The sequence below is a fragment of the Danio rerio genome, chromosome 6 (genome assembly GCF_052040795.2).
Source record: "Danio rerio strain M-AB ecotype USA chromosome 6, GRCz13ab, whole genome shotgun sequence".
In the NCBI taxonomy this organism is placed as follows: domain Eukaryota; kingdom Metazoa; phylum Chordata; class Actinopteri; order Cypriniformes; family Danionidae; genus Danio; species Danio rerio.
The window spans coordinates 25691946-25705697 of record NC_141026.1 but is presented as its reverse complement, the minus strand read 5'-3'; the positions used below and the strand labels follow the sequence as shown (position 1 = coordinate 25705697).

Genomic DNA, 13752 nt, shown 5'->3' with positions numbered 1-13752 from the left:
CTATTGCACCTTTAAATGTCATACTTTCACTTACTGTGGTTGAGATGGCTGTTTTCAGTGGACTTGCTGAGAGCTGCAGAGAGGACCTCCTCGAGTTGACTGGGGCTGTATCCCTCCTCACAGGTACAAAGAAAAACTTCATCCTGAAAGCTTTGGTCAGGTGTGGACAGTCTCTTTCTCTTTTCCTCAGACTACTATAGGCTCGGGCGAGCCTCCCTGCCACATGATCTGCCCCAAACACCACCACTCTAAGCAAAGTGGCCCCTGTTGGCCCTTCTTCGTCATCTGTACTCAGAATAGGTCTCCTTCTGTAGCAAACATATTGGAGCTGAGATAGGGGTATTACTGGGAACCCGAAGTCAGAGCTACGTAGATGAACCTGCTGGGGTAGAGAATTGGATCTCTTAGAGCGGACTGCCACCACTAATTCTTTAGCCTCCGGGCTGCCAAGGCTCTTGGCTCGACAGAGAGAGTTGCTGCTGCGAGGTTTAAAGAATCGTGAGATGCGCTTTGAAAGTCGGCCACTGTTTTTGGTCTTAGACGGAGATACTGTGCTTGAACTGTCATCCTCTACATCCTCACAGAAGTCACTGTCTGTCCCCGAAGCTTGAGATGAAGATGAAAGCGTTGACAGGGGAGAACATTCTGAAGAAGCAACTGACAGTGTGGAGAACATGGAGTCTTTAGAGGCCGTGGAGAGAGAGGAGACAGTGGAGAACGTAGAGGCCCGATAGTCAGTGCAAACATCTTCCAAGTCATCATATTCATCATCTTCCACATCAACATTGTCCACATCATCTTCCTCCATGCTCTCAGACGTTTGAGATAATGTCAATTCAGACTCAATGTCTAGAATGTCATTTAAAACATCTAGAAGAAAAAAAAGATGGAAAATCATGACTCAGCGGGCCACTATTGGCTGAAGGACTAACTTCCAAGTCATGACAAATTAAACTAAATCAAACTGACTGGAAATCAATCTTCAATTGTTTATACTTCTGAAATAGGCAAACAAATGTTTGAATGAGGTCAGGGCATAAAAAAAAGAACTGGCTTTCTATGTCCTACCAAAATTATCCTTGTCCCAATGGAAGGTGTAGCATTTTGCTGCTGGAAGGCCGAGCGTCTGAAGAACCCCTAGTGACACAAACACAACAAAATCTCTCCCATTAATCACTAAACCTGTCCAAAGCAAACACACCACTGTTTCACAAATGGAAAAAAAACAGGCCATCAGTTGTATTGCTTTATGTTGGTCATTCATCTTGTTTTGGTTTCTAAGAGTTGGCGCCAGGTAATATGGACTACTGATGCCCAGACAAACAAAAAAGGTAGTACGTTACCAAGCAACAACCATCAAACTCTATAAGACACAGACCATAGGTTTACATGATTCAAAGAGTGTGGATATCCAAATATTTCAAAGGTGTTTAATAGGGAGATTGTTGCTGTAACAGCTTTCATACTTCTGGGAAATATTAATATAGGGGGTTTATTCAGTTCAATCAAAATATTTATGAAATTGTATAATCCAAAAATATAAAACTGTACAAAATTATTTAGGATTTACACTGTTTACAAATCACTGTTTTCAAGTAAAAATGTAAGACTTTTTATGCTTTTTAAAGCACACATTCCAAGGTGGGCTATTTAAAAAATAAAAAACGAATAAATGAATACACAGAATACACTCACATCCATATTTACAGTATATGCTTGTCTGTTACCTTGCTGCTGGCTGTTTTTGACTTTTTAGTGCCATCTTTTGATTACTATGCAGGTTAATGTATGTTCTATTCAGCCATTTTAATTTCTGTCAGCTTTGCCTAAACTGAAATAATTAATAAGCGATTACAACTCAGAATCAATGGTTTATGTCATTTTTTATAATTTGTGGCAAATAGTTGGGTGTAATAGGCAGGACAAACAACATCCAGTCATTTTTTTAACAGAATAAAGACCAGCAGAGCTCTGATTTGCATCAGACGGAGATATATATATATATATATATATATATATATATATATATATATATATATATATATATATATATATATATATATATATTCATTTTCTTGTCCGCTTAGTCCCTTTATTAATCCGGAGTCGCCACAGCGGAACGAACCGCAAACTTATCCAGCAAGTTTTTTACACAGCAGATGCCCTTCCAGCCACAACCCACCTCTGGGAAACATCCACACACACATTCACACACACACTCATACACTACGGACAATTTAGCCTACCAAATTCACCTGTATACCGCATTTTGTTGCCTGGAAAATATATTTTGTATTAATAAATGTGACTTTGACATGCTAAAATGACTTGATTTAGATGTTGTGTTGTCCACAAGCCTCCTCATTTATTTAATTTATTACTGTTTGTGTGTGTTGTGTGTAAACTTGCTTACTGTGCATGAGCAAATTGTCGCATTGCAACTGGTTTTTATTGCACATGACTTTTTTAAGGCCCAAAGTTAAGGATTTACCAAATTTATCTCTGGCCACACCAAAAAGAAATAATTATTTCTTAGCCACACATTTTAAATGTGTCAAAACAAGCAAATGTATGTATAAATGCACTTTTATTCGACAAAACTTTTCTTTTTTTTTAAATTGACATTTAAAAAGATCTATTGTCATGTATCTAAAATATGCACAGTAATCTGTCCTGGCTAAAAGTCCCAGATCAGTGGTTACTACACATAAATGGGGAGTTAATCTCCCATTAAAGCAATGTTATTGTAAAGGATGATAATTAAACTATATTAACAAAAAAAACTGTAAGCAAAAGAAAGCAGGTAAAAACATACCACTAGTGACAAGGGAAAGTGAAAGGATGATCACGTGCCTGTGAATAATTAAAACAAAAGCAGTGACTGCTGCTGCTGCTTACAAAAGGTTTGTTGCTTACATGAGCATGGCTTTTTGTCTAGTCTATTTCAAAGAGAACCGATCGCAACAGTTGCGCTACACGGTTGTTTCGCGCAAATAAACAGGAGCGCGTGCACGCGAGTAATCATTCTCTCATAAGGTATTCACCTGCTTTTGCTCGCGCGAACACAGTTATTTTTGTCAGTCGTGCTGCTTCTCGATTCTAAGATCACATTTGCATGCATACTGGGCCATCCTTATTGTCGAACCCTGCTTTAAGAAAACGACAATGTAAAAATAATTTCCAACCTGCCAAAGTGGCTAGTGGGAGTGGCTGTCTAATCGCCAAAGCTGAAATCTACCCGCATTTGGCGGGTTGGTGGGTGTATGTATATATATATATATATATATATATATATATATATATATATATATATATATATATATATATATATATACATTTTTTATTATATTATATTATACCTTTAATATTACGGCTGAGGTGAGTCTCGTCTCTTGAGCATGGCACTAATTCCCTAACTGCTCCCTGGACACTGCAGCGTTGTGTGTGTGTGTGCACAAATTTCAAGTATGGGTCACCACGTATGCCAAAAATCACAATTTATTTACAGAAGTTTGGTAGGGCACCCTAGTGGGCCTCATCCACATTCTTAAAAATCGCTTATTTACTATACGTAGGGCACAAGTCTGGTAACCAACTTTCTTTTGGTTGCTAGCATTTGTGAGGTGGGCTGACAGTAGAAAGTGAAACTGTACCATCTGACATTTTCCCATTGGAGGATGGTATGCCAAGTTTTTCTCGCAATACCTCCAGGCCACCCTCAACATGCTTTCGAGCTTTAGCGATATCCACCATGGCTGCTGCAGACTCTAATAGGTCACTCACTGAGGACATGATCTGTGCCAACTCATCATCGCTAAGGCACTGAAAAGAAACAAATATAGTCATTTATACTTTTGTGTAACTGCAATTCATACAGAGTTACAAATCGAACATTTAGCTCTAGTTCAAACAAAAGTAAACTGACTTTAACCTCTGAGTAATCACACGTATTCACAGTGCATTTTTTTTTCCAAGCAAAGCTTAATACCAAACTTTAGCCCTTAGTCACTCCCACTCAATCAGTCTATTTCTTCTCCGTTAGCCACCGGCCCACATATGAGTAATTTGTTAACACATCCAGTAATTAATCCCCTCCCCCAAATCAGATCACTTCCTGACACCCACATAGTGATACGCTCATGCCCACATACACACACATAATGCGTGTTAACTTGCACACACTTTTTATTAACTTTAGCTTTAGAGCACATTTTTCTTTTAATAGAGGAAAATCTTGTGCTGTGTTAATGCAGTGTGATGTACCTGTAGAGCACTGTTGATGGTGTGTAGTGGGTATTTTGTACCGAGCACTGACTGATAGCTGTGTTTAATGAGCGTAACACAGCTCTCTCTCTGTGAAACCTCTATGGAACTGAGCTGCTCCGCCACAGACAGGAACTCAGGGGGCACCTCGGTGGGGTTCATCAAGAACACCGTACTGCAGCAGAGAAAACATCAGAACACAGCACTTCAGTTAAGCACAAATGCGCAAACATAAATAAAGACTGATCATATCAGTAATGTGAACAAAACGATTTTGCATTCTTTATTTTCTGGTTGATTGATTTCAATACAACTATAGTAATCTTTAAAATAGATTTTTTTAGAAAATAGAAATATAATTTTAATAAAAAGCATTTTTTTCTATACTTGTTGGACAACAAAACTGTAACTCTGGAAAATTTAGTGGTGGAGCTTTCATGGTTAAATTTGTTCAGCTTGGTGGCCAATCTTCATTGATTGCACAATCCACCAGCAAGAGCAGAGTGGGAAGGTTTAATTAGCAGACTAATAGTACAGTTTTGCTCAATATATTGTAATTTACACAACATTATGGGGGACAAATCAGAGTTCAAAAGAGAACAAATTGTTGGTGTCTGTGACCAAGACCAAGCCACAATATCCATGGTTATGCCAGCATACCACCAAAAAGGATGAATCACATCCAACAGAAGTAACTGCGGACGCAAGAGGAAGATGTCTGAAATGCAAGTACGAGCGCTAACCCGGATTGTATCCAATAATATATAAAACCAAAGTTGCCCACTCACTGCAGAATTAAATGTGCACCTCAAATCTCCTGTTTCTACCAAAACTGTTTGTCGCGAGCTCCACATGGTCAGTATATATGGCCGGGCTGCTATAATCAAACCCTTGGTCAATCGTGCCAATGCCAAACGTCAGTTTCAATGGTGCCAGCAGTGAAAATCTTGGGCTATGGATAATGTGAAACATGTAATGTTTATGAGTCCACCTTCACTGTCACTGCCACATCCGCGAGAGTTACAGTGAAGAGAACCCCCAAGGAAACGCATCACCCAGACTGTTGCATGCCAAGTGAAGCAAGGGGCTGGACCAGTTATGGTTTGGGCTGCAATATCATGGCATTGCCTGGACCCTATACTTGTGCTAAATGGGCACATCACTGCCAAGGACTACCGAACCATTGTAAAAGACCTGATAATAATACACCAATAAACAGAACAAGATTAGTGACAGAGTGGTTTAAAGATTGTAATAGTTTAGTGTGAACATCTCTCATTGCCTGCACAGTGACCAGACCTAAACATTATTGAGCCACTTTGGGGTGTTTTGAAGGAGAGAGTCAGGAAACATTTTCTTCCACTACCATCATGTAGTGACCTGGCCACTATTCTGCAAGAAGAATGACTCTCTGGCCCTCTGGCCACTGTGTAGGACTTGTTACTGTCAATATGTTATAAAAACTTGAATATACCTTTTTATTACATTATTTAATAAAAAATAATTTATTTTATATTTTGCATTTAAAAAACTTCTGAAAAGAAGACAATGGGCTCTATTTTGACGGTCCATGCGCAGAGCGCAAAACGCAGGGCGCAAACACTTTCAGGGCATGTCAGAATGCATTTTTGCTATTTTAAGGACAGGAAAATCTGCTTTGCGCCGTGGCACATGGTCTAAAAGGGTTGAGTTTATTTTCTTAATGAGTTATAGGTGTGTTTTGAGAATAAACCAATCAGAGTCTCATCTCCCATTCCCTTTAAAAGCCAGTTGTTAAAAGTTCAGTTCTAATTTCCAGCTAACAAATTAATGAACAGTAATAACGAAGTGTGCTCAAAATACTGAGTTATTTCCAAATATACCTGCTATCCCCCATATGGTCTAAAACCTGACAGGTGGACAAATCTAAGCTTGTTTTTAATAAAACAAATATAAATATGGATATAATAAATAATACAGCTAATAATAATAACATTATACAAAAGCAAATTGAATGAACTGAAAAAGCCTCCTGAGATGAAGGATTCAAGGCAGTGGTTTTTAAAATTCATATTGCCTAGAAAATAATATGTTTTGTAATATTTTAATTCTTTATATTTATATCCTATACATATCCTTATTATAGCCTTTATATATCCTTAATATTTCATTTATATATATATATATATGTAAAGAAATTTGCGTATTCCACATCTTGTGTATTAAGCAGTGTGTAAGCGAGGCGCACTCTGTGCCGGAGTTTGACCGGGTTTGTTCTGGTCTAAAAAAAAGGCTATTACAGTTTCTCAAAATAGCAACGCACCAAAACACGCCTGCTTTTTTAGAGAATGCCTATGGGCGCACATATGAGCGCAAATGCTATTGCTATTTAAACAGCTTGGCGCAAAATGTCAAAATGACTCTTGCGCCAAGCTGAAACTAGCAAATAACAATTGCGTCATGCCTTGCACTATATTGCGCCGGGTGTACGATAGGTCCCTAGATGTTTCTCTTGTCTAGGAAACGCTTCTTGATTTACAGATTTTTAGATATTTGGACTACAAACAAGAGAAAAACTAAGTAGGAAAAGCATTTTTCCACTCTATTTTGGGAGATATTTTCTGCTATTGTGTCTGGTTTATCAGAGAAATGCTAAAACAAACTGATAATAATAAAAAAACTAAGTTCAGAATATCCAAGAACTGACACAGGAAATGAGGGGTAAAGTTTGCAACCACAAAGGGGTGAGCAATAACTGACACAACAGGATTTCCTCCTACTTCTGTGGAAACACACTCACATGATCTTAGAACGCTGACTGGAGGTGGCAAGGCCTTGTTCCTCTCTTACCAGTCTGTGGTACGAAATCCCTGATACAGGCAAACACACACAAGAACACATAATTTCATCAAGTTACAACATTATGTAACATCAAAATCTTGAATGTACTGACGTTTAAGTATGTTAAGTAATTCCTAAGGAACTGCTTGTGCTCACAAAACTGATCAAAAAGTGAAAAGCTCGCTTTTGACAACAGCTGCAGCGCTTTTCCAAACCACAGAGAGGCAGCATTTCACTGCAGTTGAGCGGTTATTGTAATTATTTAGTGAATTAAGACAATTTTAATGGGCTGTTATTTTATTAATGTGCTCAGCTGTGTGTGCTGGTGATTAAACTAAGTCTTTATTGTGATTACTGATGTGAATGTGGTACCTGGAGCTCGAAGCTCTTGATGCAGTGTGGAGAGCAGGTTACGACACACACTACAGTAGGGCTCAGGCCATGCTAGAAAGCCATGAAACACTTCACATGCCTCTGTCAGAACCTTTTCACTGGATGGACAAAGAGGCATCTGCAAAGAGGAAGAGAGACAGATGTGATTTAGCTTTTTGAATTAGCTCCTTGGAGAATGAATGAATGAAAGAAGTCCCAAAATTTCAGTCTTAACCCTTTGACTGCCCCTCTACCAAAAGATTGAACATGCTTTTATTGTTGTAAATAATGACTGTTAAAGTCATTTAAAGAATTACACACGCAGCATTGTTTGTTTACAAAAAAAAAAACTAAAACATCCTGTTGCACTATTACACTTCATTTTGACTTTATTGTAAAAAACAAAGCAAACAAACAAACAAACAAACAAACAAAAAAAAACAAAGCAAAACAAAACAAAACAAAAAAAAAACATTAAGTATGTTAACTAGCAACATTAGGAGTAAAGAAACGGAATCCACATTTTTTTTTTTTTTGGTGGGATAGTTAAAGGGTTAAAGCAATTTTTATAACAAAGCCTGAAACCAAAGAAAATGAGCTCCTTTTAACTATTTAATTATACGCTGCAAGATAAATAGCAGCAAAACAGTTGAAATAAATAGGGAAAATGTACATGGGTTTCTGAACTTAATTTAGTGAGGCAAAAAACAGTGAATTTAAAAAGTAAATTGTTTTATATTTAAAAAAAGAAAAAAGAAAAAAAAAAGAAAAATTATTCTTTCCAAATTGTAAATCTGAAAGAAAGAAACTAAATGAAACTGAGTAAAATGAATGACTGAACGAATAAATAAATAAATAAATAACTTAATTAATAAATGAACAAATAAAGCAGTGAAGCAGTGAAAAGTCATGGTAAATTTTAAGGTTTTAATGAAGTAACAAAGAAATCCAGTTTTATGCAGTGGAGAAGGCATAATTAAATGCCCATAACTAAATAAATGACTAAACTTAAACATTATATCAAATTAATAAAAAATTTGATAATATAAAAAAATGTTCTTTTACTTTTTATTGACAATTTTCATAATCGCTTTAATAATGTTTTCATGAAAATGTATAACTGAACCTAATTAAAAGTAAAAAAAATTAAAATCACACTAAACACCCAAAACCTACAAAGGTGAATGGAGATATATGGATATTTTCTGATTATCTTTTTAAATGAATTCCAAAACAATCAACTCCAGTATCCATGATGTTTACCTGCAGTAGTGTGGACTCAAACATGAGAGCCAAAGGGGCCACAAGCTCATAATGACACTCCTGCTGAACCTAAAACAGCAGTGAAAACATACACACCATCAACAATTTGCAAACAAACTTTTAAAAAAGTCCTCAATAACATCCTAATTTAAAATTTTATAATTTTGCTTAATTAACACTAAAATTTTAGACTAAAAGTTAAACTGTCAAAGACTGCAGAGCCCACAAGGGGGCATACACTAGAGAAACGTGACTGAAAGTAACACTGCGGGTGCAGTATTCAGCTATGGTGCGCATTCATACAAACATTCTCACCTCTCTGGCTTTTCTGAGAATTTGCTGCAGCAGAATGAGAAAATTATCGGGGTCTCTTTTAATCAGCTCTTCTAGACTCCAGCGGTTCATACACCAGCCCGCTGTACACACACAAAAACATGCATAGAGAAAAACACATGAGAACCTTCATAGTGAAAGTGTTACTTACACCTCAAATTGAAATCTAGTAAACAAGTCTCCTGCTAGTGTGCATGACCTCAAAAAACACTTAATGAGTCACAAATAAAGGGCAAGAATCGATCTGAAAATACACACCTGACAGGAAAGGACTGTTTAATTATCGGACACGTTAACAAGCCCATTATCCTAAAATCTGCACTGCTCATGTCAGGTCAAGGGGTTCCCTGCTCTAAATGGTGATGCGCAGTTTTGGTCTGAGTTCTGAGAAAGAACATATTGCGGTGCACAATTCGAGAGCAACAGATCATATTGGTTTTCGTGACTACGCGTAACCTCAAATCTACAATTTGCAACATGAACTGTGGTGAACTGATGTATATATGGCAACTCCTGCTGTCTTCTTAAAGAGCTGCATTGGCTGATGTCAACAATTTTGTTTTACTAGAAGGACTTTGCAGCTTCCTGCTCTAGTAAAGGTGTCAAATAATGCATTTCCTTTAGAAGGCTTTTTCATAATAACATCTCTCTAAGTATATCAACTTTGTCACATTCTGCAGAGCTCAGACTTTTAACAGCATCATTAGAATTTATGAGTAAAAATACAAAATTACAGGATTAAAAAATAAAAATAAAAACTGTTTCCGCATTTGTAAAACACCAACCAGAGGAAACACACAATTAATACAGAGTATTTATACCCTTGGTGAAATCAAGCAAAGACATGGGTAGGATAATACACGGGAATAATAAAGAACAATAAAGGAAAATGTTTTAAATAGGGCTGGGGGAATTGGATTAAATCAGAATCTCGATAAATTGAACATTTTAACTCGATTACGATTAATGAATGAATATTTTATTTATCTATTTTGTTTTTGCTCCTCTAGTTCATGGACAGGTTTTGTACAGTTAATATGCTCACATATTACAAGGGAAAAAGTTTTGAATGAAGGGTGCATTACTTGATTTTAGAAAAATTCAAGGAAACACACTCTCTACTATCTATGTTTTTTTTATTTTTTTTTAACATAAATGTTGAACAACTGAAACTAAAACACACACTGCCTGAAACGCATCTCTCTATGCCACCCACTCTATGTCATCGCCACTACCAAACCAACATCACAAAATTTGTGATACATGTTGTCATGAAGTGTAAGTACATTTTTTAGGAGGTGCACATGTATGCGAAGGCTGCGCTGGACTGCACATATGTGCAAGGCAGAAGTATAACATCAGAATAATAAAATAAGCATAAATCATAAATAACTGACAGAGCGGGGTCCCATGACTCCACGCACAGCATGGCAAGTAATTGAAAAAATGGACCTGGACATTACTTTTTGATTAATTGCCCAGTCCTATTTAAAAATTATTTAACAAATTTTAAATTCTTTATAACAAAACTAAAAGTAACATTTTCATCAAGTCAATTTATTAAAAATTTATTGACCTGACAGACAGACATTACTTTCTGCGCGCGGGGGTTTTCTTATTAATAATATTTTCTTTTATTTCTGATGGCATATCTCTGTGTGGGTGTGTGTTTTACTCTCCTTAAAAGAGATGTCTAAACATATATAAATACTGTATATTGTGAAATTAGTTCTTGGATTCAGACAAAATAATATTTAGATTTTTGAGATATTACGTTTTACATATATTACACACTGTAAATCCCAATAAGTTAAGGTAACAAACTATTGAAGAATCTGATTGCAGCAAGCCATTTACGTACAAAAACTAACCCTAATGAGTACTGTGAACTTCATCCATTTGAGTAAACAATACAATTTAAGCACAGTAAAACCAAATAAATGAAGAGAACTCAAACCATCTGAGTAGGGTAAAACCCAATAGGTTAAGGCAACTCAAAGTGTAAGGAAACCGATTGCTACAAACCATTTGAGTTAAAAAGCTACTGTGAACTTACTCAATTTAAGTTGAAGTAATGAGGTATTTAATTAACTAATTACCTTCAACCCTGAGTTCAAAACTCTTCTAAAATGAGTAGAATTAACTTTCAGTAAATTTTGAGCTAACTACACTCATTTCACTAGATAAAGCTGACTGTCGGGTTTTACAGTGCAGATAATGCATTTGCTAGCAGACCAAATATGCCCTTTATTTACATCTGCAAAACATGCTCATCTAAAAACCAAAGCGGAAAATGACAAAAGGAGAACACATAAAGAAATTCTACAAAACAGAAGTTAAACATTGAAATGAAAAACAATGACGTTAAGCAAAAGTGAGCCATGAGCAGCAGTGGCCCATCATCAGCTTACCGCTCCAAGACTGTGACAGGTTTTCCGATGGCCGGAGTCCATCGAGGCATCTGTCCAGAGCATGCTGGATCCGGTCCTCTGTGCACGATGTGTGCTGCATCTTCACTGGAACTTTAAAAAAAAACATCTGAGGTTATCTAAAGAAAAAGAAATGACCGAACACACTGGCTCCCATCTGATCTTAATTCTTGATAAATTTGTTACCAAAAAAGTATTATGTATGGCATGGGAACTACTTGCTTAAATTTAAATGGAAAATCAAATAAGTCAAAGAAAAATGCTTTCTAATGCAGTTTCAGCCTCTACATTCCGTTTGTGTAACCAGAATGAAGTAGTGAAGAGCGTCAATAAAATGTCTATCATTCCAGGGAATGGCATCTACATAAACAAACGCACGCACATCTGCCTGTCTCCTACCAGGGAAGTAAACATGCAGCATCCTTTGCATATCTGTAAATGATAAAGGGATTTAGGAAAATGTTCTACCCGGTGTCGGAGAATTTCTAGGGAATATCATGTTTAGGGATAATTAAGGGGATTGTACTACTGTTGTTTTCCTTCCTGGTAACATATAAAGTTCCTGCCATTTACTGCTGTGCACCTGCCATCTAGAAATAAACACCGCCACATATACTATACTGTACATAGTCTGGGAACAGACAGCCCAGAAAGACATGTTGATAAAAGAAAACAAATAAAACCTCAACCTGATGCAGATGGTTTACACATGATGCAAGCTGCAATATCCAAATGATCGGGGGAACTATATTAGGAGAGTAAACTTATTATATATAAACAAGGCACAAACAGATAACTCCCTTTTCAACAGACTAATTTCCCTAAATGCAAAGATCAAAATACGGGGGATTTTTAAATTTCATTTTATCTCCAAGTGAGTCACTGGTCAATGAAAGTTTCGAATGTGCTATAACTTTACAAGTTCAGAAAAATGTTTGAAGGTTGGCTGACATGGATGTTTTTTAAAGTGCAGAAGTGACAGAGATATTGATAAAATCATTACGACTATACAGCTTTTAAAGGTTGTTCCACTGCTGAATTTCCTTGACAACTGCAAGTTTTAATAATAATTTAACTTATCTTTATAAGTTACCCATATTTCAGGTGATAATTTACCCAAAAAATAAACTTTACTCAAGATTTACTCTACCTCAAGTGGTTCCAGTGAGTACCTTTCTACTGTTGAACACTAGAAATGATCATTTGTAGTAAGCTGAAAACTTGTAAACATCGACTTCTCCACAGAACAACAAACAAATATTATAGAAAGTCAATAGGTTTTCAGTTTTCTTCAAAATATCTCCTTTTGTGTTCAACAAAAGAAAGTCAAAAAGTTTTGGAACATGTAAGGGGTGAGTAAACCTCTAGATTAAAAAAAAACTGAACTATCCCTTTAAGCTAAATTTTATTTCTTTTTTATTACACAAGATTTAACTTGAATCAGTCAGTTTAATGTAAAGTAAATTTTGTGACCAAAATCTTTTACAAATGTTTGTACATTTTGTAATGTAAAGGGTAAGTAAGTGCAAACAGGGCAACAATTGAAAAAAACTATTATAATTTGTGATCTAAATACAAAATTAATGAGTTCTAAGATTCGGTAAAACCTCCAGAGACTTAAATTCTAACAGAAATTGGATAACCTACGAATGCATTGGTTTGTTTTTTCTATGCATTTACTCAGTATTTCAAGTTGTGATGACTTAGATGTTGCTTTACCTAACGATTTTGTATTGTATTGTGTTAGTATGGCAAATAATGTGCTAAAGGCACATAAAATATCCATAAATCTCTTCCCATATTCAGCTCTGACTCTTCCAATATAACACGTCTTTATTTAATAACAAGACATTAATTTAATAATTTATTGGGGTAAAAAAAAAACACAGAAGAGGTATCTATGCACATTACCTATACACATCTATGATTACAATTACTCACATTGGACACAAAGTATTGGGATGAAAACAATTCAGGATTTAAGGTAATTATATCAGTGCATCAGCCTGAACGTAAAATAAATGTGGCTCATATCAGATACCTGTGTTGTTATGTTAGTATATGACTCTCAAAACTTCCCTAATGTCAAAACAAAAACAAAAATCCCCACAAACCAAGAGATATTAACACTGAATCATTAACCTCAAAGCTCAAGCCACAACTACTAAAGATGATAGACTAGAGTAAAGCTTTTCTTGGTTTGCTTCGCTTCTCATAAACACTTACCACTAAACATAGTTCAGATGGCTTGAACACGCAAGGCGCGCGCTGC

At 36.1% G+C, this 13752-nt stretch overlaps 1 protein-coding gene and 1 long non-coding RNA gene across 3 annotated transcripts in view; one reads left to right on the top strand and one right to left on the bottom strand.

The window, feature by feature from the left end:
• The window catches only part of LOC147843513 (uncharacterized), a 721012-nt gene that overhangs the window by 215037 nt on the left and 492223 nt on the right, over nt 1-13752 (top strand). The window lies entirely within an intron of this gene.
• pik3r5 (phosphoinositide-3-kinase, regulatory subunit 5) overlaps nt 1-13752 on the bottom strand; it is a 47130-nt gene that overhangs the window by 18789 nt on the left and 14589 nt on the right. Inside the window, exons 1-10 of one of the 2 annotated variants that reach the window (XM_087257190.1) lie at nt 13707-13747; nt 11463-11573; nt 9034-9134; nt 8719-8787; nt 7456-7594; nt 7043-7112; nt 4264-4438; nt 3654-3822; nt 1069-1137; nt 35-870 (exon numbers count right to left, since the gene is read on the bottom strand). In XM_087257190.1, coding sequence (XP_087113316.1) covers nt 35-870; nt 1069-1137; nt 3654-3822; nt 4264-4438; nt 7043-7112; nt 7456-7594; nt 8719-8787; nt 9034-9134; nt 11463-11573; nt 13707-13716 — 1749 coding nt within the window. In that variant the 5' untranslated portion in view covers nt 13717-13747. Of the gene's footprint in view, nt 1-34; nt 871-1068; nt 1138-3653; nt 3823-4263; nt 4439-7042; nt 7113-7455; nt 7595-8718; nt 8788-9033; nt 9135-11462; nt 11574-13706; nt 13748-13752 lie in introns of those variants that run through there. The other variant, XM_087257191.1, reaches the window with a different exon arrangement.